This window comes from Pseudophryne corroboree, chromosome 9 (assembly GCF_028390025.1).
Source record: "Pseudophryne corroboree isolate aPseCor3 chromosome 9, aPseCor3.hap2, whole genome shotgun sequence".
NCBI classification, from domain to species: Eukaryota; Metazoa; Chordata; class Amphibia; order Anura; family Myobatrachidae; genus Pseudophryne; species Pseudophryne corroboree.
In genome coordinates, this window is record NC_086452.1 from 425,700,984 (window position 1) to 425,728,834 (window position 27,851).

At 50.2% G+C, this 27,851-nt stretch overlaps 1 protein-coding gene across 2 annotated transcripts in view; it reads right to left on the reverse strand.

The window, feature by feature from the left end:
* Positions 1–27,851, reverse strand: part of LOC134958390 (uncharacterized) — a 308,066-nt gene that overhangs the window by 208,300 nt on the left and 71,915 nt on the right. For both annotated transcript variants that reach the window (XM_063940954.1, XM_063940953.1), the window contains exon 8: positions 9,828–9,878. In XM_063940954.1, the coding sequence (XP_063797024.1) occupies positions 9,828–9,878 (51 nt within the window). The remainder of the gene's footprint in view (positions 1–9,827; positions 9,879–27,851) is intronic.

Genomic DNA, 27,851 nt, shown 5'->3' on the forward strand with positions numbered 1-27,851 from the left:
CCTTTCAACTACAGTCCATGTACTGTTATCATCCAGAGCTGACAGCTCTGTATCTATTGCCGACTTCCATTCTTTCCATTCACTACTTGATTTTGCTTCCTGTATACTTTGGGGTTCACAGTAAGCTATATTTGCATATTCTACACTGTATCTTTTGGATGGAACACCTTTATTTCTTCTCATGGAACTTCTGTTTCATGATTGGGAATCAGCATTAACTTTTTCAGGTTCAGCCACGCTTTCTGCTGCCTGTAAATCCAGCGATAAATATTGTTGCTGTGATTCTTGTTCCACTGTTCCAGTGATTGGTGCTGTCTCATGGAACACTACATCTCTAGACTTCAGAATACCTTTGTTTGTAATGTCCCAAAGCTGTATCCTTTGCTTTCTTCACAGTATCCTAGAATAATACATTCCACTGACTTTGGATCTAATTTAGGTCTTTTCTCCTTCGGTACAATATATGTGTATAAGCTTTACAGCCGAAGACACAGAGATAATTGACAGCTGGCTTTTTCTTGTCCAACGACTCCAGTGGCGTTTTACCTTTCACGGCTACTTTGGGCGCACGGTTTTTAAGATATACTGCAGTAGACACTGCTTCTGCCCAAAAGCTTTTCTCCAGGCCTGTGTCACTCAACATAGTCCGTGCTCTCTCAACAATTGTACGATTTGCACACTCGCTCACACCATTTTGTTCTGGCGTGTAAGCAATAGTTAGTTGATGCTGTGTGCCATATTTTTTCAGGAACTGTGTTAAAACTCTGTTGTCATACTCTCCGCCATTGTCGGATCTCAAGACTTTTAATTTCAGACCCATCTGAGTCTCCACCAGGTTCTTGTATTCCACAATTTTATTGCCAACTTCACTTTTAGCTTTCATGAAATGTAAGTGTCTTCCTTGTGGAATCATCAATAAATGTTATAAAATACCTGTAGCGACTCATTGATCCAATCTCTATCGGACCACATACATCAGTATGCACTAGGGTTAGTGGTATTTCCGCTCTACTAGTAGACTTAGGAATGGAGTCTGCTTTCCTTTTATACAACTGTCACACACAGGTCTCTCAGTATTCCTCACAGTGATTCCAGTTGCCATTCCATCGAGTAGTTTCTGTACGTTGTCATATCCCAGATGACCTAGGCACCTGTGCCACGGCTCCATCGACTAGTTTGAATCAGAGGCCGCCATTGCAGAACACTGCTCTGTGTCCGGGACATACAGTTGTTTGCACTGGGTTGCTGAAGCAATTACAGTCCCTTTCTCATTTAGCACTAGGGAGGCCAATCCCGGGATCGGGATCGGCGGGATCCCGGGATTTAGGCCCAAAAACGGCCGGGATTCAATCCCGGGATTGGAAGCTTCAATCCCGGGATTGGAAGCTCCAATCCCGGGGATTGAGGGATCAGCGTTGAGCGTCCTCAGGACGCTCAGACGCTGCCTGGCTCCCTCCTCCTGTCTCCCCCTGCGCAGCGTAACCTGTGACTGTGAGGTCACGCTGTGCTGTCAGCACCCGCAGAGCCAGAAAGTATGGCGGACTTCACTCGCCGCATCGTCCCGGCTCCCCCTGCATTCACCCGCCGCCTCCTCCCGGCTCCCCAGCACTCACCCGCCGGCTCCCCAGCACTCACCCGCCGGCTCCTCCTCACCCGCTACCTCTCTGTGCAGGTTTGTAGGGTTTTTTTTATGCCTGCAGGGCGGGTGGGGAGGGGCGGGGCGATGGCCGGACAAAGTCTAAAGCCAATCCCGGGTCTCCCTGGAATCCCGGGATTGACCATTTTTCAATCCCGATACCTGGGATTGAAAAAATGGCCCGGGATTGGCTTCCCTATTTAGCACCATACATTTTCCCTTTGCAAACTGGACTCTGCTATAAGTATCCTGGAGAAAAAGGGTTACAATGAGATTGCTTTCCAAATCTGGCACAAACAAGACATCTTGGGTGTCCGTAATAACTGTTTCACCTTTAATTCTTAGACGTACTGTGATTGTCCCAAATATTGAAGCAGTAAGTACTTTGTTTCCAACCACTTTTACTGTAATGGGTTCACATGCTGTCAGTGAATTGAGCTATTCCTGATTACATCTGAAATGCCTAGTGGCCCACGAGTCCATGTACCAGCAATCCTACTTGTTACTATTTGCTACATTCAGTGCTGACTCATTTGGTTTGTCACGCTTCTTCTGCGTACCGCTGCAATTTCTCAGTCTGCACTCTAAGGCCTTGTGCCCCTACCTTGTGACAAATAAAGCACTTGAACTTGAGCTTTCTGGGCTTAGTACCTTTTCGTGAATAAGGCAGAATCCTCAGCATGTGCCTCAACAGGAATACGTTCTTGGAACTGCAGCAGCTTGGCTTTTGCAATTTCTGTTGTCAGCTTGGTATTGTTATACTCCAAAGCTACTACCAGGAAATCAAATTCTGGTGTCAGATTTTGTAACATCACAACCGCCACTTCCTCGTCATCCACCTGTGCCCCTACAGATGCCAACTGCTGAGCTATTGACAGTATTTTATCAATATAATTGTTCATGTCTTTACAGGCACTTAACTTTATCCCGTACAGCATACGCCTCAAGTTTATTCTTCTCATCAGATCTTTGTCCTCATACGCCATTTGCAGAGATGCCTACATGTCTTTGGCTGACACTTTCCCGCTGATAATGGAGTAGACCTGTTGTTCCATGGCCAAGCCTATCGTCCTGTTGGTTCTATCCAATTCAACTGGCTCAATTGTGACTTTCCACAACTTTTCCCATATAAGCAACATCTCCATGGCGAATTTCCATGTTGTATAATTCTCTGAGCCTTTTAGGTTTGAAAAGTTCACGCTGTTCCCTATACTGTACATTCTTCTCTCTATTAATTAAAGTACTAATTTTTTAATCAGCTGCACTTTTATTTCTTGTGTACCTCTTTTTTAGAATGCCTTTCCGACTTGGGGTCCTGGGCCCTTAACCTGTTGGCAGAGTGTTGCGGTGTCGGATAGGGATGTTAGTCCACACAACTGCACTTAATCGGGATGATTGGTTTATTCATATAACAGAGATAACAGCTTGTAGTATATATAGAAGATATTCTGCAGCAGCAGGAACTCACAGTATACATGTGAAGCAGTACAGCGGTAACACAGCAACTTGGTAAACACAGGATGCGGCTGCATACACACAGGGTGCAGCTGCGGGGTAGACAAGGTCACACACTGAGGAGAGCAGAAGCTGCACGTCAGTGCAGTTGTCTCTCCCAGGAACAACTCTCTCTGACTGTGAAGTAGGGATGGCCTTAGACCATCGATGATTAAAAATCTATGACCGATGGTAACTACTTTTACCATAGATGGGGGAGAACCAGATGGTTTCCCGCCATCCATGTTAAAGAGCTATCAAATATATTTTTTTATTTTTTATCTAGGGTGTCAGGGACATGGAGCATAGCTCCGCCCCCCGGACACCCATGAAGCCATGCCCCTGGGCTCTGATTGGCCTGCGTCTTCCTCAATACTAAAGTAACGGGGACCATCGATAGGCAATACCACAAGATGGTTCCCTTACAGATGGTTGCCCACCATTGAGGCTATCCCCCGATGATAACATTGATGGATAACCCACCAATGGCCATCCCTACTGTGAGGATGCTAAGTACCTCCTCCTGCACTGAGCTAACACAAGGAGGGAAAACCATAGAGCAGTGAAGCTGCCTCTAGTGCTGGGAACTGAGACAGACCCCAGAGTGATCCACTGTCTAACACACCCTTCCCTCAATTGGTCTGGATCACATGACACAATTCTCTCCTGGTTCACTTCCTACTATCTGTTGGGGATCCACAAGACTCTGATCTAAGCCCTTTGTTTTTCCCACTGTACATCCTTTGTTTGATTAACTAATTTTGCCTCCAGTGCAACCTCCACCCTGACAGCACCTAAATCTACCTCTCCTCCCCAGACCTCTCCCCTTATGTACTGTGTTGTGTGGCCAACTATGCTATCTCTGTAGGTATGTCCCAACGCTACCTAAAGCTCAACATGTCCAATACAGAGTTACCAACTGCCCTTACACGACCCTCACTGTTCACCACCAATTTTCACAGTCTACATCCAGTTCTGTGGGTCGTTAGTGAGATGTTCTGATCTTCCCTGCTGCAGAGAAGATCTGAAGCTATCAGTAACGACAGCATGCGCCTGGATGTGGCCACTCCTAGATCTTTTGCAAGATCTTTGAGATACAGCTTATGTGTACTCAGAGCCGAAACTAGGATTTTTGTCACCAGAGGCAAGGCAGTAATTTGGCGCCCTCCCCCCCAAAAAAATAAAATAAACAAACCCTGTCACACCAAAATAATCAGATTATCAAACATTTTGAAAAAAAGGGGATACTATTGGACAATATTCCCCTATGTGCCCCAAATGCCCTAAGCCTCACATGTCCCCCAGCAGCGTGTTTCACTACATGCCCCCCTATGTGTCCCCATGCATTGCACTATATCACTGCACTATATCATAATACTTCATCACTGCACTACATTCTCCTATCCACTGCACTACATTCTCCTATCCACTGCACTACATCCCCTACACGCTGAACTACATCACTACACTACATACCCCATATGCTGCACTACATCACTACACTACATGCCCCTATACACTGCACTACATACCCTATACTAGGTGCTTTATCGCACCCTACGGGCGCTCTTCACACCGTCGCAAGGGGCTACACCCCCTTAACCCTTGCATGCCTTTCTGGGGTTCAATATTTGTATTATATGGAGTATTACCTGCATTCCTTTGTTAGTGGTTAAATATTGCACAATGAAAGGGCGTGCAATGGTGAAGGAAGCGCAGCCCCTTGCGACGGCATGAACAGCACCTGCAGGGCACGATGTACAGAATATAGCCGGTGCGGGGGGGGGGGGCTGCGGATGAGGGAGGGTGTCTGTAGATGCTGCGGGTGGAGGGGGGGCGGAAGCGGGGGGAGCCCGGATGGGGAAGGGTTGGGAGGTGCTGCAGGTGGGGGAGGGGCATTGGAGTGGGGGCTGCAGATGGGGGAGGGGTCCGGTGGCACTGTAGGTGGGGGAGGGGCAGGGGTGCCACGGGTGGGAGAGGGGCAGGTGCGGGGATGTTGCGGATGGGTGAAGGGTTCCGTAGGTGCTGTGGGATGGGAAGGGGCGGGGGTGCCGGGGGTGGGGTAGGGGGTTCGGAGGCGCCGTGGGTAGGGGAGGGGCAGGTACGGGTGGTGCGGCAGATGGGGAAGGGGGTCCGTAGGCGCTGCAGGTGGTGGAGGGGCAGGTGCGGGGGTGCCATGGGAGGTGAGGGGTGGGGAGGGGTGGGTGAGGGGGGGACCGCGGATGGAGGAGGGTGTCTGCAGATGCTGCGGGTGGAGGGGGGCAGGTGTGGGGGGAGACATATATGGGGGGTGGATGGTGGAGGGGGTCTGAAGGTGCTGTGGGTGGTGGAGGGGCGGAGGAGTGGGAGCCGCGGGTGGTGGAGGGGGTCTTGAGGCACAGCGTGTGGGGGAGGGGTGGAGTGCCGCATGTGGTGGAGGGGAAGGTGCGGAGGTGTGGTGCATTGGTGGAGGGGTCTGGAGGCGCTGCGGGTACTGTACCTGCCAAAAAGGTAGTTGGAGGGTATGCAGTAACAGGGCCAGGACAGGGGTGACGGGGTCAGAACAGGGGTGACGGGGCCAGGACAGGGGTGACGGGGCCAGGACAGAAATGACAGGGATAGAATAGGGGTGACAGGGACAGAATAGGGGCGGCAGGACCAGGCCAGGGGTGACAGGGCCAGGATAGGGGTAACAGGGCCAGCATAAGGGTGAAAGGGCCAGGATAAGGGTGACAGGGGTGACAGGGACATGACAGAACAGAGGGCACGGGAGAGATTGGTATTAGGGACAAAACAGTGGTGACAGACATATGTGTATTACCGGAGTCACTGCTGCTGCTGTTCCACTCCAACCTGTTGGAATCTGCCGCTGGTGGAGACTTGGCATGGCTGACTCTCTCAGGCTGTAGTCCTGCTTCCTCTACCCGTCAGCATCCCTCCCCCCCTCCTCAGTCACACACCGCGGACCTCGCGCAGCTGCCGGGCACTGAGGTAAGGGTAGACTGAGAGTGACTGGATAGCCCCCAGGAGACGCTGTTACTGGAGGGAGGAGGGGGTCATAGCATGCACACGAAGCGGACCTCGCGGCTGCCGGGCACTGTGGTAAGGGGAGACTGGGAGTGACTGGTTAGCTCCCAGGAGACACTGCGGCTGGAGGGAGGAGATGATCGGAGCCTGCAAGCAGCTCGGACTTCTGCAGAGCTACCCGCGGGCTAAAGTGTGTGAAGGAGCTGGGCGCACCTCACTGCGGGCGGCAGTGCTGCAGCTAGCGGTGGGTTTGCCGGGGCTGGAGAGGTAGTACGGAACCTGCACAGCGGCAGGTGCCCCACAAAACTGCAGCTAAGAAGCGTGGAGTGTGCCAGAAAGTGACGCACCTCCGCGCCAGAGAGACCCTGCTGAGTATGCTGATGTGGGGCGTCAAGCACACAGTGAGCCGGTGCCCGTCTGTCTGTACGGCATACCCCCTCACACACCCGCATACCTCCCAACTGTCCCGATTTTCGCGGAACAGTCCCATTTTTTGGGGTCTGTCCCGCTGTCCCACCCGCGGGTCGCAGTGTCCCGCGGTGGGGGGGGGCAGTTGTAAAGCTCCTGTACTCGCTGTTCTGCTTAGCAGAGCAGCGGTGAATATTTAGTGGAGACGGAGGGAGAGGGGGCATAAGGGAGTACGGATTAAGGGGGAGTTCCGGCAGCAGAGCCGGATTAAGGGGGGGGGGAGCAGGGCGTACGTACCGTGGGCCCCACGGTTTTAGGGGGCCCCCCGGCTGGAGTAGCTTTGTCCCAGCTCAGAAGCTCCCCCGTCCTGCCAGCAATAGCATTGTGGTACAGTCAGCACACGCTGCTGCATATTGGCAGGTCTGTGGTGTTGCAGTGAGGCAGCAGCCTCCCTGCTTTCTTCTGCCTGTGCGGGTGTGTAGGGGAGAGCAACCACCTCCTCTGGATTTAGCCCTAGCTGAGGGGCCAAAATTCCATAAATAAATAAAAAAATCCCGGAATTTGCATAAGGGTGTCACAAAGCGCTGGGCATGCCCCCTCACTGACGAAAATGGGGGACTCCTGTGAAGCCACGCCCCATTTTCGTTGACCACGCCCCTTTTTTTGCTGTGCGTGTGTCCCTCCTTCTGCCTGAAGAAAGCTGGGAGGTGTGCACCCCTGCCTGTGCCATGCCCATACTATCTGCTTCTGCTCCTAGTCTCCTATAGCTTTGCCCAGATCTGTTACTCATTTGACTAACTCCACCCAGTGTTGTGACTCCGCCCAGCGTTAGCAAATGAGTCACAAAGTCACAGATCTGGGCTATTATATAGGAGATATTTAACACTACATCCCTACACTACATCCCCTTATATGCTATACCACATCAGTGCACTACATGCCCCTATATACTGCAATACATTACTACACTACATACAATATGGTACACTACAACATCACTACACTACATCCCTCTATAAACTACACCAAATTCCCCCATCTGGGGGCAAAGCGGGGGTTGATACTGCTAACTGAAAGCACAGTGCCGATAATAAAGTCTGTCTTTAAACTCACCACAAAGCTGCTGTAGTGATACTCAGTGAGATTTTGAGGTTGTCCAGGCTCTTAGGGGGTAATTCAGATCTGAACACAGCAGCAAATTTGTTAGTTAATGGGCAAAACCATGGGGGTCATTCCGAGTTAATCGCTCGCTGCCATTTTTTGGCCACACAGCGATCAGGTTACTACTGCGCATGCGTATGCACCACAATGTGCACGTGCGTCGTATGGGTACAAACAGCATCGTTGCTGTGCAATGCTTCTAGCGACTAATCCATTCACACAACTGATCGCAACGAGTTTGACAGGAAGAAGCTGTTTATGGGTGTCAACTGACCGTTTTCTGGGAGTGGTAGGGAAAACACAGGCATGTCCAGACGTTTGCAGGGCGGGTGTCTGACGTCAATTCTGGGACCGGACAGGCTGAAGTGATCGCAAGGGCTGAGTAAGTTCAGACCCACTCAGAAACTGCAAAAAACATTTTCGTCCCGCTCGGCTGCACATGCGATCGCACACTTGCAAAGCAAAAATACACTCCCCCGGGGGCGGCGACTATCTGATCGCTGCTCTGCAAAAAATAGCTAGCGAGCGATCAACTCGGAATGAGGGCCCATGTGCACTGCAGGGGGGGGGGGGGGGGGGGGCAGATATAACATTTGCAGAGAGAGAGTTAGATTTGTGTGGGTTATTTTGTTTCTGTGCAGGGTAAATACTGGCTACTTTATTTTTACACTGCAATTTAGATTTCAGTTTGAACACACCCCACCCAAATCTAACTCTCTCTTCACATATTATATCTGCCCCCCCTGCAGTGCACATGGTTTTGCCCAACTGCTAGCAAATTTGGTTCTTCAATCAACTCTGAAGTAGGCCCCTGGTTATGCCCATTAGCTAACACATTTGCTGCTGCGATCAGATCTGAATTGGGCCCTTAGGGGGTCATTCCGAGTTGATCGCTAGCTGCATTTGTTCACAGCGCAGCGATCAGGCTAAAAAACGTCAGTTCTGAACATATGTATGTGGCGCAATGCGCACGCACAACGTACGGAGTGATTGACATGAAGTGGGCGTTTCTGGGTGGCAACTGACCGTTTTCAGGGAGTGTGCGTAAAAACGCAGGCGTGGCTGGGGGAACGCTGGGCGGGTTTGTGACGTCAAATCCGGAACTGAATAGCCTGAAGTGATCACAAGCGCTGAGTAGGTTTTGAGCTACTCTGAAACTACACAAAAACATTTTGTAGCCGTTCTGCGATACAACCGTTCGCACTTCTGCTAAGCTAAGTGAGCGGCGGCATAGCGTTTGAACGGCTGCTAAAAACTGCTAGCGAGCGATCAACTCTGAATGACCCCTTTAATTTCCACTGTTAATTGGATAGCTGGCAAAGTGAGCTTTTGATTTCTGCAACATCGGTGACTGCACCTGTTAACAAGCAAAAGTCTGGGGCAACGTGTCCTCTCAAAGGTGTGTAGCTCACTTCTATAGCTTACACGGTGCACCGCACGCTAGTCGCAGCACTGCATGACAAGGAAGAGAGTTTAAGACAGTAGCCGGCAGAGGAGAGATCCCAGGTACTGGAGCTCATCCGCACAGCATCAGAGCCAGCTGCGGGCAGACAGGTGGGTCAGAGACACTGGGAGCTGTCTGCTGTCTCACTCGAGCAGCACAGCACTGCCGGTAAGAAAAACAGCAAAATAACCCTGCTTCTCTGTAACTCCTCGGGGCCCCTCAAATCCTGCACCCGGGGCGCACGCCCCCTTAGACCCCCTCTATTTGTAGCCCTGGTGTACTGCACTATACTGTAAGTCCAGGACTGCCGGGGAGCTGCCGGGTAGTTCAAGGAAAATCGTTAAAGAGATTGCATCGTTTACAAGTCGTCTAGTATATGGGCACCCCCTACCCCCCGAGGAAGCTTATCTTGCTCCAGGAAGTGGGTCCATCCTCCTCCCACGGGTCCATCTTCTAAGTGACATCTCTGGTAAGATGGCGCCGCACAGCGAGTCTTTGCTCTCTAGTGCACATGTGCCATATTCCCTAATATCACTGGGAAAAAGGCAACGGGCGAGGAGGCGGGACCCGCTTACCGGAGCAGGCAAACTAAACTGATGATATTAGGATAGTTTTAACGAGAAACACGTATTAAGATTTCTAAATTTCACTTTAAATAAACATCTAAATAGCTAGTACCTCCAGTGTGGGAATTCTGCAGCTGGTGACTTGTATTCCATGGTCTATGTTCTGTAGAATAAAATAAAACAAAATAAATTAAAAACAGCTGTAGAAATTTAATTTATTTATAACTAGTAAAGGAACTCAGCTTAGGCCCCTTCCTCTACTCTGTCCCTAGTCTGTCTGACCATGCCCCTTCTCTGCTGCTCTGTCACCCCTCACCCCCTTTCTATCTGATGCTCCGCCCACCTTACTTCTGTCTGAACATGCCCTCTTTCTGTTTGCTGCTCTTCCCCACCTCACTGCTGCTCTGTCTGGCCATGTCCCTGTCTATCTGCTGCTCTGCCCTCCTCTCTGCTGCTCTATCTCACCACGCCCCCTTTCTATCTGCTGCTCACCTCACTGCTGCTTTGTCTTACCACACCCCTCTATATCTGCTGCTCCACCCATCTCTCAGCTGCTCTGTTTGACCACGCCCCCTTTATATCTGCTGCTCACCTCACTGCTGCTTTGTCTTACCACACCCCTCTATATCTCCTGCTCCACCCATCTCTCTGCTGCTCTGTCTGACCACGCCAGCTTTCTATCTGCTGCTTTGCCCACGTCTCTGCTGCTCTGTCTCGACCTCAAGGCTGTACAGAAGTGTGAGTTTAGAGATTTGTCCTCATACACTGATGCTTATGCCGCAGAAAATTGTTTCTCTTAGCACTCCAGGGCACAAGTGACTCAGCCACGCCAAGTGCCAAGAAGCACATTGTGGGCTAAATGTAATAGCCTCCATGTTGCTGGTGGTGCAGAGCTTTCTGCACCTCCGGCAACTCGGAGGCGGGACCAACCTGATTTTGCCTTGTAAAAGATTGCTGCTTTAAAAAAACGGGCAAACTCTCAGAAAGTCCAGCACCTCCGGCAACTCAGAGGCTAGTACACAGAGCCCAAGATGTTCTTCTTTTTCACAAAAATAAATCTGGGAACAACAAAACTACTTTTTCTAGATTACACTGATCAATTTGATGTGCTACATTAGTACATCTGTGTGCGAATGGGTTTGAATCTGTGCAAAAAGGGCTCTGATGTAGCATCCGTGGCTTTTTCTCACTCCATGTTCCATTGTATTTCAACTGCACCTTTGTATGTGTTTAAAACGAATTGTTGTGCCGCTACAGTCACAGCTCAGTGTCTGTAGTACACTGTGAGTGGTGTTTCGCTGCATCTGCAAAGCGAATAAGATGCAAAATTTATAGGTACATCTGTGTGGGGCATAATATGGTGTAAGGAGCATAATATGATGCAAGGGGCATTACTGTGTGGAGTATAATAAGGTGTAAAGGGCACTTAGTGTTATAAGGGTATTATGATTACGATATCTGTTATATTGTGTAAGGGGCATCACAGTGTGGTGCAAAATGTGTAAAGGGTATTACGGTGTGGTGCATAATGTGCAAGGGGCATTACAGTATGTGGCATAATGTGTAAAGGGCATTACGTTGTGGTGCATAATGTGTAAGGGGCTTTACAGTGTGGTTTATAATGTGTAAGGGGTATTACGGTGTTTGGTATAATGTGTAAGGGGCATTATGGTGTCTGGTATAAGGTGTAAGGGCATTATTGTGTGGGAAATCATGTGTAAGGGGCATTACAGTGTGGTGCATAATGTGTAAGGGGCATTACAGTGTGGGGCATAATGTGTAAGGGGCATTATGGTGTGTGGTATGATGTGTAAGGGGTACTACGATGAGGTGCATAATATGTAGTGGCCATTACGGTGTGTGGAATAATGTGTAGTGGGCATTACAGTGTAGGGCATAATGTGTAAGGGGAATTACAGTGTGGGGCATTTATGTGTCAGGGGCATTACAGTATGGTACATAATGTGTAAGGAGTATTACAGTATGGGGCATAATGTGTAAGAAGTATTACAGTGTCTGGTGTAATGAGTAAGGGGTACTACGGTGTGGTGCATAATGTGTAAGGGGCATTACGTTATGTGGCATAATGTGTAAGGGGTGTTACAGTGTCAGGTGTAATGTGTAAGAGGCATTACTGTGTGGGGCATAATGTGTAATGGGCATTATGATGTGGTGCATAATGTGAAAGGGCCATTACTGTGTGGTGCATAATGTGTAAGGAGCATTACTGCAGAGCTGTCTTTTTGTATAGGCTCAATCAGCAGTTTTTCAAGGGTCCCAGGAGTATAAGGGCCCTAGGCCGATAGCTGAGGGACACCTTTTTCGAGGGGTACCATATTTTTGAAAGTTGGCCCTGAGGAACCAGAGATATCCGACTTCAAAGCAGTGGTCCTCATCCAAGCCTGTTAATTGCTCTTCCCAGTCAGATATCTTGGGTTCTGTCGGACTTCTTGTTTTTATGAGGGTATACTCCAAAAGTTGGGGCTCTCCCTTTTGGTGAACACTGACAGATTGTCTCTACTATGCCCAGAACCAGAGATATAAGCCTTCCAGCAGCTGGTTTCTGCTCCAGTTCCACATGCCTAGTATGCAGTTTTATAGTTTCATCAGTGGATTAGTCTGGCTCCTGAACTCTGATCCCCAAATAACAGTATCTCCTGAAAGGTGGGACTCTATAATTTTTTATCCCATTAAAAGCTAAGATATCTATTTCCAGGAACTGGAGATATCTGCAGTCAAGCAAGCCGCCCTCCCACCAATAAATGATGAATATTAAGCCCACTCCACTATCCACCCCTCCCCTGCATATTAAACACCCCCTACCACTGTGAAAGTCATGTACTGGGACCCCTTCATTCAGCCCAATGCCCCCTTCTACAGTTTAGTGTTCTCACTCCCGCCCCATCTCCCTCCATCTGTGCAATAAAGGCGTAATTAGCAGAAATTACTACTCCAGGTCCTAAATGCTGAGCGGAAGATAGAACATCCCCTACCAACCCCGGGACCAAATTGCAGCTGATAGCACCCCCTACCCCTACTGCTGGAGGATGGGTATGGGCCCCAGTGCATTGTGGTGTCTGGCGTAATGGGCATTATTATGTGGGGCATAATGTGTAATGAGCATTACGATGTGGTGCATAATATGTAAGGTCATTACAGTATGTGGCATAATGTGTAAGGAATATTACTATAAGAGGGAAAAATGACAAATAATGTAAGGGACATGAATCAGGATTTCTTTTGCCCTGTGGCGGCCAGTGTCTGGAGGCTGTAGGGTGCAAAACTGGGGTTTAAGGTAGTCTCTTTTCCTCAAGGCCATGCCCTTGCAGTGAAGCCAAACCCCCTATTTCTCGATATGCTACACCTTTCAAATATCCACGTGGTTGGGGTAGGAGCATTTTTACTGTTTGTATGTGGAGCCATATTGTCTCTAAACAACCCTGAACTGTGTATGAGCACACATTGTTGTCAGATCACTTACTGCAATTCGGCTTATATTTATTTTCGCTAATAAATACATAATGTTACTTTATTTTCACAATGTAACTATTGAGTTATAGTATAAGTAAAAAAAATGTGAGTTTTTACATCTCATACATTTTGAGTTAACTGAATGTCAGTACAGGACTGTCTATTGTGTGTAATGTATATACTTACATTTCTTATAATATGGATCCTAATTCAGATGTGGTTCTTCTTGCAATTGCTGCTGCTATCTTTTGCTGTACGCAATTGCGATTATATGCTACTATGGCCAGAAGCTCATCTGAGCATAGGGCCACCCAGGGGCGGATCCAGAAGAAAATTATAGGGGGGGCACCATGGAAGGGGCAAGTACATTTGCGTGCAGCTTCGGTGCATGTGAGGTGGCGCTTCTTATACAATGCCCACTGTACTGGTAGTGCCCCTTATATAGACCCCATAGTAGTGGTGCCCCTTATGCAATGCCTGTATTGACCCCAGTAGTAATGTTGCCTGTAGTAATGCCCCCAGTAATTTAGCGCCCTAGCAGTTATGCCCCCAGTGGTAATGCCCCTGCAGTTATGACCCCCAGTAGTTTACCCCCCCCCCTTTAGTTTAGCCTCCCAGTGGTAATGCCCCCAGTAGTTTGCCTGCTTGTAGTTTAGCCACTAGTAGTAAAGCCCCCTGTAGTTTGCCCCATTGTAGTTTAGCCCCTGTAGTTATGCCCCACTTGCAGTTTAGCCCCCAGTAGTAATGCCCCAGTAGTTTGGCCCCTGTAGTTATCCCCCAGTAGTTTGGCCCCTGTAGTTATGCCTCCAGTAGTTTGCCCCCCCTGTAGTTTAGCCCCCAAGTAGTAATGCCCCTGTAGTTAAGCCGCCAGTAGTAATGTCCCTGTAGTTACGCCGCCAGTAGTAATGCCCTCCTGTAGTATGCCCCCAGTAGTTAGCCCCTTTGTAGTTGGCCCCCAGTAATAATGTCCCCCAGAGTTTGCCCCCAGTAGATGCCCCCAGTAATAATGTCCCCCAGTAGTTTGCCCCCAGTAGTAATTCTCCCTAGGAGTTTGCCCCCAATATATGACCCCCCAGTAGTAATGCCCCAGTAGATGACCCCCAGTAATAATGCCCCCAGTCGATGGCCCCCAGTAAAAATGACCCCCAATTGATGACCCCCCAGTAGTAATGCCCCCAGTAAATGCCCCCCAGTAAAAATGCCCCAGTAGTTTGCCCCCAGTAGTAATGCCCCCCACAGTAGCAATGCCCCTTGTTGATGCCCCCCAGTAATAATGTCCCCCCCCATAGTTTGCCCCAGTAGATGCCCCCACTACACTAAGGAAGAAAAAAACATCATACTTACCGAGACCCGTTCCTGCTTCCAGACCGCTGCAGTCCTCCTCTTGGCGTCCGCTCCACAGCACTATAAGAGAGACGTCATGACTGATGTCTCTCCCATAGCGCACACCGCACAGTGACAGCGCCGGAACCTGGAGCTCAGTACTGAGCTCCTGCCTCCGGCTGCCGCTGTGCAGGGAGATGGGCGCCCGCTGGTAACACAATCTCAGCAGGCGCCCGTCATCTACCTGTGCGGCACCGGTGCCGGGAGGGGACGAGGGACGGGGCCACAAATGATAGGGGGGGGCACGGGTCCGAGTGCCCCCCCCTCTGGATCCGCCACTGGGGCCACCCACTGCAGTCGTATAATTTCCATCTGCGTAGTATTATTTCTGATACATCGGTACCACTCCCCGATACCACCCCCAAACGCTGTCTTCCTGTCACTCACTTTGCAATTAATTCCTCTGTGCGACCGCCATCGCAGATCACTTGCTGCGTGTGAGCACTGTGGCTCAGATGCAGGCCCGGCGCTTACCGCTCAGCAAAGGGATGCAGTGCAGGTAGGCGCCAGGTAGGAGAGGCGCTCTACCCGCTCTGCATCCCTATGCTGAGTTCTGCTGCTGATGCCGGCTGCTGCGCCTGTCACACTCTATGACAGGCAGCGGCGCTGGCATCTGAAGCCTCCTGTCCCCCTCCCCTGTCACACACTCACCGCACTGAAAGCTGTAGCAATCAAGATTTTGAAAGTGAAACTAGGAGAGTCCGAGTAGGGGCGGGGCTACACGGCTCTGTGTGCAGTCACTGGCTGCCTGCTGTCGTGCAATGTGGGAAACTGAGGGAGGATCAGAGGCTGAGCTGCTGCCTGTAAGATGTGCTGCCATGCGTTGTGTAAAGGTAAGGGGGGGGGGCACCATCTATAAGTGTATCTGTGTGTGGCTGTATGTATATATGTATGTACTAGGTGCTTCATCGCACCCTACAGGCGCTCTTCACACCGTCGCATGGGGCTACACCCCCTTAACCCTTGCATGCCTTTCTGGGATTCAATATTTGTATTATATGGAGTATTACCTGCATTCCTTTGTTAGTGGTTAAATATTGCACAATGAAAGGGCGTGCGATGGTGAAGGAGGCGCAGCCCCTTGTGACGGCGTGAACAGCACCTGCAGGGCACGATGTACAGAATATAGCGGGTGCGGGGGGGGGGACTGCGGATGAGGGTGTCTGTAGATGCTGCTGGTGGAGGGGGGGCGGAAGCGGGGGGAGCCCGGATGGGGAAGGGTCGGGAGGTGCTGCCGGTGGGGGAGGGGTATTGGAGTGGGGGCTGCAGATGGGGGAGGGGTCTGGAGGCACTGTAGGTGGGGGAGGGGCAGGGGTGCCACGGGAGGGAGAGGGGCAGGTGCGGGGATGTTGCGGATGGGTGAAGGGTTCCGTAGGTGCTGTGGGATGGGAAGGGGCGGGGGTGCCGGGGGTGGGGTAGGGGGTTCGGAGGCGCCGTGGGTAGGGGAGGGGCAGGTACGGGTGGTGCAGCGGATGGGGAAGGGGGTCCGGAGGCGCTGCAGGTGGTGGAGGGGCAGGTGCGGGGGTGCCATGGGTGGGGGAGGGGTGGGGGAGGGGTGGGGGAGGGGGGGACCGCGGATGGAGGAGGGTGTCTGCAGATGCTGCGGGTGGAGGGGGGCAGGTGTGGGGGGAGACATATATGGGGGGTGGATGGTGGAGGGCGTCAGGAGGTGCTGTGGGTGGTGAAGGGGTGGAGGAGTGGGAGCCGCGGGTGGTGTAGGGGGTCTGGAGGCACAGCGTGTGGGGGAGGGGTGGAGTGCCGGATGTGGTGGAGGGGAAGGTGCGGAGGTGTGGTGCATTGGTGGAGGGGTCTGGAGGCGCTGCGGGTACTGTACCTGTTAGGAATATTTGTGTTTGTTTTGCCTTGCATTACCTCATTCCTGCCTCTAGGGGTCTCACTTGTTGCCTCAGGTCTGAATGGCAGTTGCACACTGCCTCTGCAGGGTAATTACCTGATTGTGTGCACCTGGAGCCCAACACCTGGTGCTGCTATTTAACTCCAGCTCACAGGCACCTAGTTGCAGATCATTGTGGTTCCGTATGGAGTGAGACTGGGCTCTCTCCAGTAATCCTGTCCAGATTCTGCCTTATATGCATCTTGGAGACTTCCCTGCAGTTTGCTAACTCATGTGCCTTGCTTCTGGACTTCTTACCCTGCCGGTTCAGCATCTACATTCCTGGACTATTATTTGCAGTTTGTTTCCATTCCTGCCTGATCACTTCGTTTTTGGTATGTTATTTTTCCCCTGCTTGATTTAAACCCGGATACCTTCATGTTTATTTTGCATCTATGTTTAACCTGAAATATTCCATTTATCGTGTTTTGTTCCATGCAATCAAGGATCCAGTTTATATTTATTTTTACTATTACTTTTTCCACAATAAACTTTACTTAATTTTTTCACCTGGCTTCAGCTGACATCTTTCCAAGTACGCACACACAGAGAACCCTAGAAATCGTTACAGAATGATCTGCCAAAATAAACGTGTGCAGGAGTTTTGTTTTGATTCAACTGAATCTCATAAAATGGCTTCACTTCAGAAAGGTTCCCTGCCTCTCAAGTTTTTGCCGTTTTTGAGTTCTGCATTGCTGGTGGATTTCAGAGAGAAACTGGAGGGTATTCAAATCCTATCTTCAGAGATACTGTCTGCTCTGCCTGAAGGTTCAGTAAGATTACCTGCTCCCTTTAAAGAGACGCAGGAAAAAAGGGGAAAAGATCAGTCTGGTGCTCTCAATTCTGGCTGCTGTTTTCCTAGCATAAGCAAAGGCAAGTTTTGGAGCTTTCCACGACCCAGCCTCTCTGAGGAAGAAAGGAGACATAGAAGGGATAAGAAGCTCTGTTTTTATTGCGGCAGGTCGGGACATTTTATTCAGTTATGTCCTGCTCGCAAACATAAAAAGAGCTTTCCTCATTCTGCCATAGTGCCAAATTCTGCTCAGTTATGCCACTGTGGTGCTCAAATTTCGAAAGGAGGGGTGTCCGGCCAAGCGACCCCAGGAGTGGTGTCCGGCCAAGCGACCCCAGGAGGGGTGTCCGGCCAAGCGACCCCAGGAGGGGTGTCCGGCCCTGCGACCCCAGGAGGGGTGCCCGGCCCTGCGACCCCAGGAGGGGTGTCCGGCCCTGCGACCCCAGGAGGGGTGTCCGGCCCTGCGACCCCAGGAGGGGTGTCCGGCCCTGCGACCCCAGGAGGGGTGTCCGGCCCTGCGACCCCAGGAGGGGTGTCGGTCCCTGCTGCCCTTGCCTTCAGGCATGAGGTCCCTGCTGCCCTTGCCTCACGGCATGAGGTCCCTGTTGCCCTTGCCTCACGGCATGAGGTCCCTGTTGCCCTTGCCTCACGGCATGAGGTCCCTGTTGCCCTTGCCTCACGGCATGAGGTCCCTGTTGCCCTTGCCTCACGGCATGAGGTCCCTGTTGCCCTTGCCTCACGGCATGAGGTCCCTGTTGCCCTTGCCTCACGGCATGAGGTCCCTGTTGCCCTTGCCTCACGGCATGAGGTCCCTGTTGCCCTTGCCTCACGGCATGAGGTCCCTGTTGCCCTTGCCTCACGGCATGAGGTCCCTGTTGCCCTTGCCTCACGGCATGAGGTCCCTGAGGTGTCCGCTTTGCCAGAGGTCCGAGAGGTGTCCGCTTCGCCAGAGGTCCGAGAGGTGTCCGCTTCGCCAGAGGTCCGAGAGGTGTCCGCTTCGCCAGAGGTCCGAGAGGTGTCCGCTTCGCCAGAGGTCCGAGAGGTGTCCGCTTCGCCAGAGGTCCGAGAGGTGTCCGCTTCGCCAGAGGTCCGAGAGGTGTCCGCTTCGCCAGTGGTCCGAGAGGTCCCCGCCTTGCCAGAGGTCCGAGAGGTGCCCGCCTTGCCAGAGGTCCGAGAGGTGCCCGCCTTGCCAGAGGTCCACGCCTTGCCAGAGGTCCGAGAGGTGCCCGCCTTGCCAGAGGTCCGAGAGGTGCCCGCCTTGCCAGAGGTCCACGCCTTGCCAGAGGTCCACGCCTTGCCAGAGGTCCGAGAGGTGCACGCCTTGCCAGAGGTCCGAGAGGTGCCCGCCTTGCCAGAGGTCCACGCCTTGCCAGAGGTCCAAGAGGTGCCCGCCTTGCCAGAGGTCCACGCCTTGCCAGAGGTCCGAGAGGTGCCCGCCTTGCCAGAGGTCCGAGAGGTGTCCACCTTGCCAGAGGTCCGGCCAAGGTCTGTCCGGCCCCAGGAGGGGGCTCTGCCTGCCCAGCCCCAGGAGGGGGCTCTGCCTGCCCAGCCCCAGGAGGGGGTTCTGCCTGCCCAGCCCCAGGAGGGGGTTCTGCCTGCCCAGCCCCAGGAGGGGGTTCCGCCTGTCCTGCCCCAGGAGGGGGTTCCGCCTGTCCTGCCCCAGGAGGGGGTTCCGCCTGTCCTGCCCCAGGAGGGGGTTCCGCCTGTCCAGCCCCAGGAGGGGGTTCCGCCTGTCCAGCCCCAGGAGGGGGTTCCGCCTGTCCAGCCCCAGGAGGGGGTTCCGCCTGTCCAGCCCCAGGAGGGGGTTCCGCCTGTCCAGCACCAGATAGAGGTGCCTGCCATGCCCGAGATCCAAGATTTGCCCGAGGTATCTGCCCTGCCGAGGTCATCTGAGACTTCTCCGTCTAAGGTGCAAGAAGAGTCCGTCTTGTCTGGGAGGCCACAGTTGTCTATCCTCCCTGATGTTAAATCTAATTTGGAAACCCAAGTCGTTGAGGAACTGCCTTATTTTTATGGAAATATCTCTCACTGTTTAGCTCTCTTCAGATATTTTCTGAGTTTTGATGACTTGTCCCCTATTGATATCATTGCTAACTTATGTATGAGATTCAGAGGGAGGGCCTTGAAGTGGGTAAATGGTCTTATTGATAAGGGAGATCCAGTGTTACAAGACTTGCCCGCTTTCCTCAAAGCTGTGACCGAAAGATTCTGTCCACCAACTGTCCTCACTCTCCTAGATGAGTCTATTAAGGTGTGCCCGTCTGAGAACCTGCCTTTGCAGTCTGGGGAGCACCCTCAGTTTTTCAGATGTGGGCAGGTATCTCTAGGTGTTCACACAGATTGCTCGGCAAGTTTAGCATCTACAAATTTACCATCCGCTCTTGATTCCATACAGGAAAATAAGAAGTCAGTTCTACCGCTGGGTTGTGGCTCCGACTCTGAGAGTGAGCTTCTGTATGATCCTAGACTTGTTATTGATGGACCTGTATTGCCAAGTAGTGTCTTTGTGACACCTTCTAGTAGGTCTAGGCAACCCAAAAAGAAAAGAGGAAAAAAGAAGAGAAGGTGAACTTTGAGGCGTCTGGAATCCGCCTGTTTAAGGGGGGGATAATGTTAGGAATATTTGTGTTTGTTTTGCCTTGCATTACCTCATTCCTGCCTCTAGGGGTCTCACTTGTTGCCTCAGGTCTGAATGGCAGTTGCACACTGCCTCTGCAGGGTAATTACCTGATTGTGTGCACCTGGAGCCCAACACCTGGTGCTGCTATTTAACTCCAGCTCACAGGCACCTAGTTGCAGATCATTGTGGTTCCGTATGGAGTGAGACTGGGCTCTCTCCAGTAATCCTGTCCAGATTCTGCCTTATATGCATCTTGGAGACTTCCCTGCAGTTTGCTAACTCATGTGCCTTGCTTCTGGACTTCTTACCCTGCCGGTTCAGCATCTACATTCCTGGACTATTATTTGCAGTTTGTTTCCATTCCTGCCTGATCACTTCGTTTTTGGTATGTTATTTTTCCCCTGCTTGATTTAAACCCGGATACCTTCATGTTTATTTTGCATCTATGTTTAACCTGAAATATTCCATTTATCGTGTTTTGTTCCATGCAATCAAGGATCCAGTTTATATTTATTTTTACTATTACTTTTTCCACAATAAACTTTACTTTAATTTTTTCACCTGGCTTCAGCTGACATCTTTCCAAGTACGCACACACAGAGAACCCTAGAAATCGTTACAGTACCTGCCAAAAAGGTAGTTGGAGGGTATGCAGTAACAGGGCCAGGACAGGGGTGACGGGGTCAGAACAGGGGTGACGGGGCCAGGACAGGGGTGATGGGGCCAGGACAGAAATGACAGGGACAGAATAGGGGTGACAGGGACAGAATAGGGGCGGCAGGACCAGGCCAGGGGTGACAGGGCCAGGATAGGGGTAACAGGGAGAGGGGGCATATGGAGGTACGGATTAAGGGGGAGTTCCGGCAGCAGAGCCGGATTAAGGGGGGAGAGCAGGGCGTACGTACCGTGGGCCCCACAGTTTTATGGGGCCCCCCGGCTGGAGTAGCTTTGTCCCAGCTCAGAAGCTCCCCCGTCCTGCCAGCAACAGCATTGTGGTACAGTCCGCACACGCTGCTGCGTGTTGGCAGGTCTGTGGTGTTACAGGGAGGCGTGTGCGGGTGTGTAGGGGAGAGCGACCACCTCCTCTGGATTTAGCCCTAGCTGAGGGGCCAAAAGTCCATAAATAAAAACAAAGTCCCGGAATTTGCATAAGGGGGTGTGGCCACGTGGTCCACGATTAGGCCACGCCCCCACCCCCACAGTAGGCACAGCAATGAGATAGGGCCCCCCTGTCTCTAGTGCCCTGGCCCCCCTGGACTCATAATCCGCCCTTGGAGGCATGCCAGCAGCCCACAGAGCGCTGGGCATGCCCCCTCACTGACAAAAATGGGGGACTCCTGTGAAGCTACGCCCCCTTTTCGTTGGTCACGCCCCTTTTTGCCGTGCGTGTGTCCCTCCTTCTGCCTGAAGAAAGCTGGGAGGTATGCACCCCTGTCTGCCTGAAGAAAGCTGGGAGGTATGCACCCCTGCCTGTGCCATGCCCATACCATCTGCTTCTGCTCCTAGTCTCCTATAGCTTTGCTAAGATCTGTAACTTATTTGAATAACTCCACCCAATGTTGTGACTCCGCCCAGCGTTAGCAAATGAGTCACAAAGTCACAGATCTGGGCTATTATATAGGAGATGTGTGAGGCTGTGTGTATGTGTGACTGTGTGCATAAGTATTTGTGTATATATGTGTAGCTGTGTGTACAAGTGTGTGACTGTGTATAAGTGTGTGGCTGTGTGTATATGTGTATAAGTGTGTGGCTGTGAGCATTTATGTGTGGCTGTGTGTGTATATGTGTGTGACTGTGTATATAAGTATGTGGCTGTGTGTATAAGTGTGTGGCTATTTGTATATATGTGTATAGGTGTGTCGGTGCATGTACAGTATGTGTATAGTATACTGTATGTTCAGTGATAGCAAAATATGCGACATAGCACGTTTTTACGTGCTATGGGCAGCAAGGGACTCATTTTGTAAAAATGAGCGGGTCCTGCAGGACGCACTCGGCTACAAGTTCCACCATAGCCAGTCCCCATCTAGGTGCCTCCCAGGACCTCCCGTCTCCAATGCCTGAGCAGCATCGAGCTAACCCTGACCACAGAGTGGTGCGGCAGCAGCACCCCCGTACAGCCGATCGCTGTAGCTGTGTCAGTGCTGGCGGGCAGCGGCACCCGGGGAGTGCACAGATTACATTGGTGGGGGAGGGATTGGCCCCAGCTGAGGAGCTGCTTCTGCTCCTGTCTGACGAAGAGAAGGCACCTGGACTCCCTAGCCCTGTCACCCGCGGACATGGAGCAATGTGTGGCGGTGGAACAGGAGCTGGGGAAGGAGCTGCAGAAGTTCGGGGTGTATGGGCAGCACTGCAAGTGGAGTTTGACTCAGGAGCTGATCGAGTACACAGGGGCTGAGGAGGGAGATCCTACAGGCAGTCAGTAAGGGTCAGGGCCCAGAGGTAGCGGGGTATGGCCGGGGGAGGGGGAGCGGTATGACACTGGTGTATCGAGGGGTCCTGGCTGCTGTTCTCTCCCTCGCCACCGGAGCTGGCCATGCAGTACCGCTGGGTGATGCTGCTGTACATTGCTGGGAAAGAGGGTGTGTCCCCTAATCCTGGGGGGGTCCCAGTATTGTTCCCAGTGAGGGTGTGTCCCCTCACTCTACCCTGTGCACACCTCACCCCTCCCCATGCTCCCTGAACACATCATTACCTGTGCCCAACTCAACCCTCTCTGTGACCACCTCCACATTATGACCCCCCTCATCCTACTCTGTACCCACATCACCCATCCCTCAACTCACTATTCCCTGTGACACCGCCCCCCCTCCCTCCCTGTGCCTCCCTCTTGTGTATTACTGTCCGTCCATTCCCCTTACCCTGTGGTGGTGGTGTTAGAGGCGTGCTGTCAGAGCAGTAACCCTAGCCTGTCGGTAGAGGTCACCAGGCAGTGTTCTCCAGAGGCCCTATTTTTCTGGCGGGCACTGGCACACTCCCATCCTGGCACATTGGGGGAATTCAATTGTTTTGGGCATCTAAAAATCCCGTCTAAACAGGACTGTTACATACACTTTGCGCATGTCGCAGCCAAACAGACAGGGTTCAGCTGCGTAAACCGGCTAAACCCGTCTAAACTCCTGCTTTGGGCGTCCATACGCCCATGTGGACGCTCAAAGTGCCGGCGCCCGAACTGCAGAACAATTGAATTGCTGCCGTTGGGTGCCCTCTAGTGGCAGCCGCAGTAAAAACAACTAAATTCGGCACACTCACAGGACAGTGACACGTCCAAAAGCTGCGCCACACTGACGTCAGCATGGCGTGACTTTCAGACATGTCATTTGTTTGTTACTGGGGGAGCGTTCTGTGTAGCCAGCAAGTGGGGGAAGTATCTGGGAGCTAGTAAAAAAAATAATTTGCATCCACAAAGCAACTGGAAGCACTTAAAAAAAAAAAATGTGCGAAGGCCCCCACCCGGTAATTTCTTGATGCCACCCAGCTGGGAAAAAATTCTGGGGAGAACACAGTGTGTGTATGTGTGTATGTATATACATAGATATATATATATATATATATATATATCTCATTGTCCTAATTGCTGTCTGCCCTCACCACCCCCATAATATGTGATGGGACCCAGAAATAGTGGCGTAGGACCCCAATTTTTTAAAGTGAGGGGTCCCTGGGACCCACATTTTTTTTGCACAACTCGATCACTGATGTTTATCACTATGTGTGACCATTTGTATATATGTATAAGTGTGTGGCTGTATTATGTGTGTTGCTGTTTGTACTGTATGTGATTGATAGTACATATGTATGGGGCTATGTGTGTGTGTGTGTGTGTGTGTGTGTGTGTGTGTGTGTGTGTGTGTGTGTGTGTATATGTAGAAGTCCAGGCACTTGAACGGACGAAACGCGTTGGGACTTTACTGCTGCTGCAAATTCCTCTAATGGACAGATAAGCGATTGAATTTTAAAATTCTTGTACGCATATATTTTGGCTATTTTATTTATCGGGACAGTCTGCTGCTGAGTCCTTTTTAGATGGACAGATAAGCCTAATTTTGCTCTTATATCTTGTACGTTTTTAGTGCAGCCATTTGTATGTCTTTTGTAATAAATTGTTAATTTGTTTATCTTAAAATGTCTGGGCTGTGAAATATATGCAATTTGGGAATAAGCTGGTTCCCTAATATATGGCCCTTTGAGTTAATGACATTGCTCTGTGAAAACAGTACACACTATGTTTCGTTTTGTTTCTTTACATGTGAATCTCAATTGATCAACAAACCATTGGAAATACTGATAAAACCAGATAAGTGCTCTTGGTTTTAAATATACCCACATGTTTTTGGCTCACCACTTTCTGCTATTACACTCCTAAAAGCGCTTATTTTCTCTATTACGTATTTTTGTTGTTAAGTGTACACCTTACACTTATTTTGTATTATGAGCAGCTACTCTTAAAGGAGATAAGGAGTGTCACTTTTAATAATTAATACAGCACATTTGTACTTAAGCGCCTAGGTCTCTGCTATTATGTATGTATGTATGCTTATAAGTTAGTGATGAGAGGGTTCGGTTCCTCGAAATCCGAACCCCCCCGAACTTCACCCATTTTACATGGTTCCGAGGCAGACTCGAATCCTCCTGCCTTGCTCAGTTAACCCAAACGCGCCCAAACGTCATCATCCCGCTGTCAGATTCTCGCGAGATTCATATTCTATATAAGGAGCCGCACGTCGCCGCCATTTTCACTCGTGCATTGGAGATGATAGGGAGAGGACGTGCAGCGTTCTCTCAGTTACTGTGTTCAGTGTGCTGCAAATATCTGTGCTCAATGTGCTGCAAATATCTGTGCTCAGTGTGCTGCAGATATCTGTGCTCAGTGTGCTGCAAATATCTGTGCTCAGTGTGCTTGCAAATATCTGTGCTCAGTGTGCTGAAAATATCTACGTTCTCTGCCTGAAAAACGCTCCATATCTGTGCTGCATTGTAGTATATAGTAGTAGGACAGTGAAGAATTTTGCTGACCAGTGACCACCAGTATTATATAGCAGTACGGTACAGTAGTCCACTGCTCTACCTACCTCTGTGTCGTCAAGTATACTATCCATCCATACCTGTGGTGCATTTTAGTTGTGCGCAGTATATATAGTAGGAGGACAGTGCAGAATTTTGCTGACCACCAGTACGTAATATATAGCAGTACGGTACAGTAGGCCACTGCTCTACCTTCCTCTGTGTCGTCAAGTATACTATCCATCCATACCTGTGGTGCATTATAGTTGTGCGGAGTATATAGTAGGAGGACAGTGCAGAATTTTGCTGACCACCAGTATATATAGCAGTACGGTACAGTAGTCCACCGCTCTACCTACCTCTGTGTCGTCAAGTATACTATCCATCCATACCTGTGGTGCATTTTAGTTGTGCGCAGTATATATAGTAGGAGGACAGTGCAGAATTTTTCTGAGCACCAGTATATAATATATAGCAGTACGGTACAGTAGTCCACTGCTCTACCTACCTCTGTGTCGTCAAGTATACTATCCATCCATACCGGTGGTGCATTATAGTTGTGCGGAGTATATAGTAGGAGGACAGTGCATAATTTTGTTGACCACCAGTATATATAGCAGTACGGTACAGTAGTCCACTGCTCTACCTACCTCTGTGTCGTCAAGTATACTATCCATCCATACCTGTGGTGCATTTTAGTTGTGCGCAGTATATATAGTAGGAGGACAGTGCAGAATTTTTCTGAGCACCAGTATATAATATATAGCATTATAGTTGTGCGGAGTATATAGTAGGAGGACAGTGCATAATTTTGTTGACCACAAGTATATATAGCAGTACGGTACAGTAGGCCACTGCTCTACCTACCTCTGTGTCGTCAAGTATACTATCCATCGGTATATATAGTAGGATGACAGTGCAGAATTTTGCTGACCACCAGTATATAATATATAGCAGTACGGTACAGTAGTCCACTGCTCTACCTACCTCTGTGTCGTCAAGTATACTATCCATCCATACCTGTGGTGCATTTTAGTTGTGCGCAGTATTATATAGTAGGAGGACAGTGCAGAATTTTGCTGACCACCAGTATATATATATATATAGCAGTACGGTACAGTAGTCCATTGCTCTACCTCTGTGTCGTCAAGTATGCTACAAAAGTTCAGTAAAATGACCCAAAAATAAAAATGAAAAGTATCTGATGAGAAGCGTAAACCTGGCCCTGGCCTATGTTCATGGCTAGTGGTTTAGATTCACATGAGGATGGAAGCACTCATCCTCTCGCTAGAAAACTGCAGTGCCACTCCTAGATGGGCCAGGTGTTTGTGTCGGCCACTTGGGTCGCTTAGCGACCTTGGTGCACCTCTTTTTTTCTTTGCATCATGTGCTATTTGGGGACTATTTTTTAAATCGCCCATCCTGTCTGACACTGCAGTGCTAATCCTAGATGGGCCAGGTGTTTGTGTCGGCCACTTGGGTCGCTTATCTTAGTCATCCAGCGACCTCGATGCAAATTTTAGGACTAAAAATAATATTGTGAGGTGTGTGGTGTTCAGAATAGACTGGAAATGAGTGGAAATTACGGTTATTGAGGTTAATAATACTATGGGATCAAAATGACCCCCAAATTCTATGATGTAAGCTGTTTTTTAGGGGTTTTTTTGTAAAAAAAAAAAAAAAACGAATCCAAAACACACCCGAATCCGACAAAAAAATTTCAGGGAGGTTTTGCCAAAATGCGTCCGAATCCAAAACACGGCCGCGGAACCGAATCCAAAACCAAAACACAAAACCCGAAAAATTTCCGGTGCACATCACTATTATAAGTGTGACTGTATGTATGTGTGCACCTGTATGTGTGTGACTATATATGTGCTCTATGGGGTAAATTTACTAACATTCGTAATTTTCGGAAAAAGGTCAAAGTTCAATCACGAATGACATCGAAAGTGTAAAACTGCAACTTTTTGAATTTATTACGACTAATTTACTAAGCTGTCGTATTCGGGTTTTTCTTTTCTTCCGATGTCGATGTCATTCGTGTTTTTTTTTTTTTTTTACGGCAGTGATTAGCAAAACACTGCCGACTTTTTTTACAATGAATCTCGGCCGGATCTGTGTGATCCGTGCTGGGGTTCATTTTTTTTTTTTTATAAATTAAACAATGTAAAATCATTAAAGTGGGTTTCTTAAGCCAATCAGGGAGCGCCACGTTGTAGCACTCTCCTGATCGGCTGTGTGCTCCTGTACTGAGTGACAGGCAGCACTCGGCAGTGTTACAATGTAGCGCCTATGCGCTACATTGTAACCAATGCTGGGAACTTTCTGCCCTGCGGTTGACCTAAAGTGACGTCACCGCTGAGCAGAAAGTTCCCAGCATTGGTTACAATGTAGCGCATAGGCGCTACATTGTAACACTGCCGTGTAGGACAGGAGCTCACAGCTGATCAGGAGAGTGCTACAACGTGGCGCTCCCTGATTGGCTGAAGAAACCCACTTAGACAGAAGTCAGAGTGGGTTTCTGGCATTCGGGGAAAGGTGACCCATGTGAAAACATGGGTCCCCTTTCAGTTCGTGGCTCGGCTCTGCGTTTTGTTTTTTTATTCAAGTACCTGGATTATAAATGGATGCGACGAGGACCCTGGGCCCCTGGATCTCGTGAGTATAATTTATTCAACAGGTACCCTTGGATTCTACTGGACAAGTGGACCGACCTGCGTGGGAACATAGGTAAGTATGTATGTATGTTTGTGTGTATGTATGTAATAAAATTATACTTTCAAGGTGTGTGTGTCTTGTGTTTTTTTGGGTATTTTTTTAGTAGTAGTACTACAGGTACCAGCGGGCCCGTTTTTCCGCCGCATGCTGGTACTTGTGGTTCTCCAAGTACCAGCATGCGGGGGAGGCTTGCTGGGACTTGTAGTACTGCTACTAAAAACAATATCTATTCATTTACAACAAAGGCTAT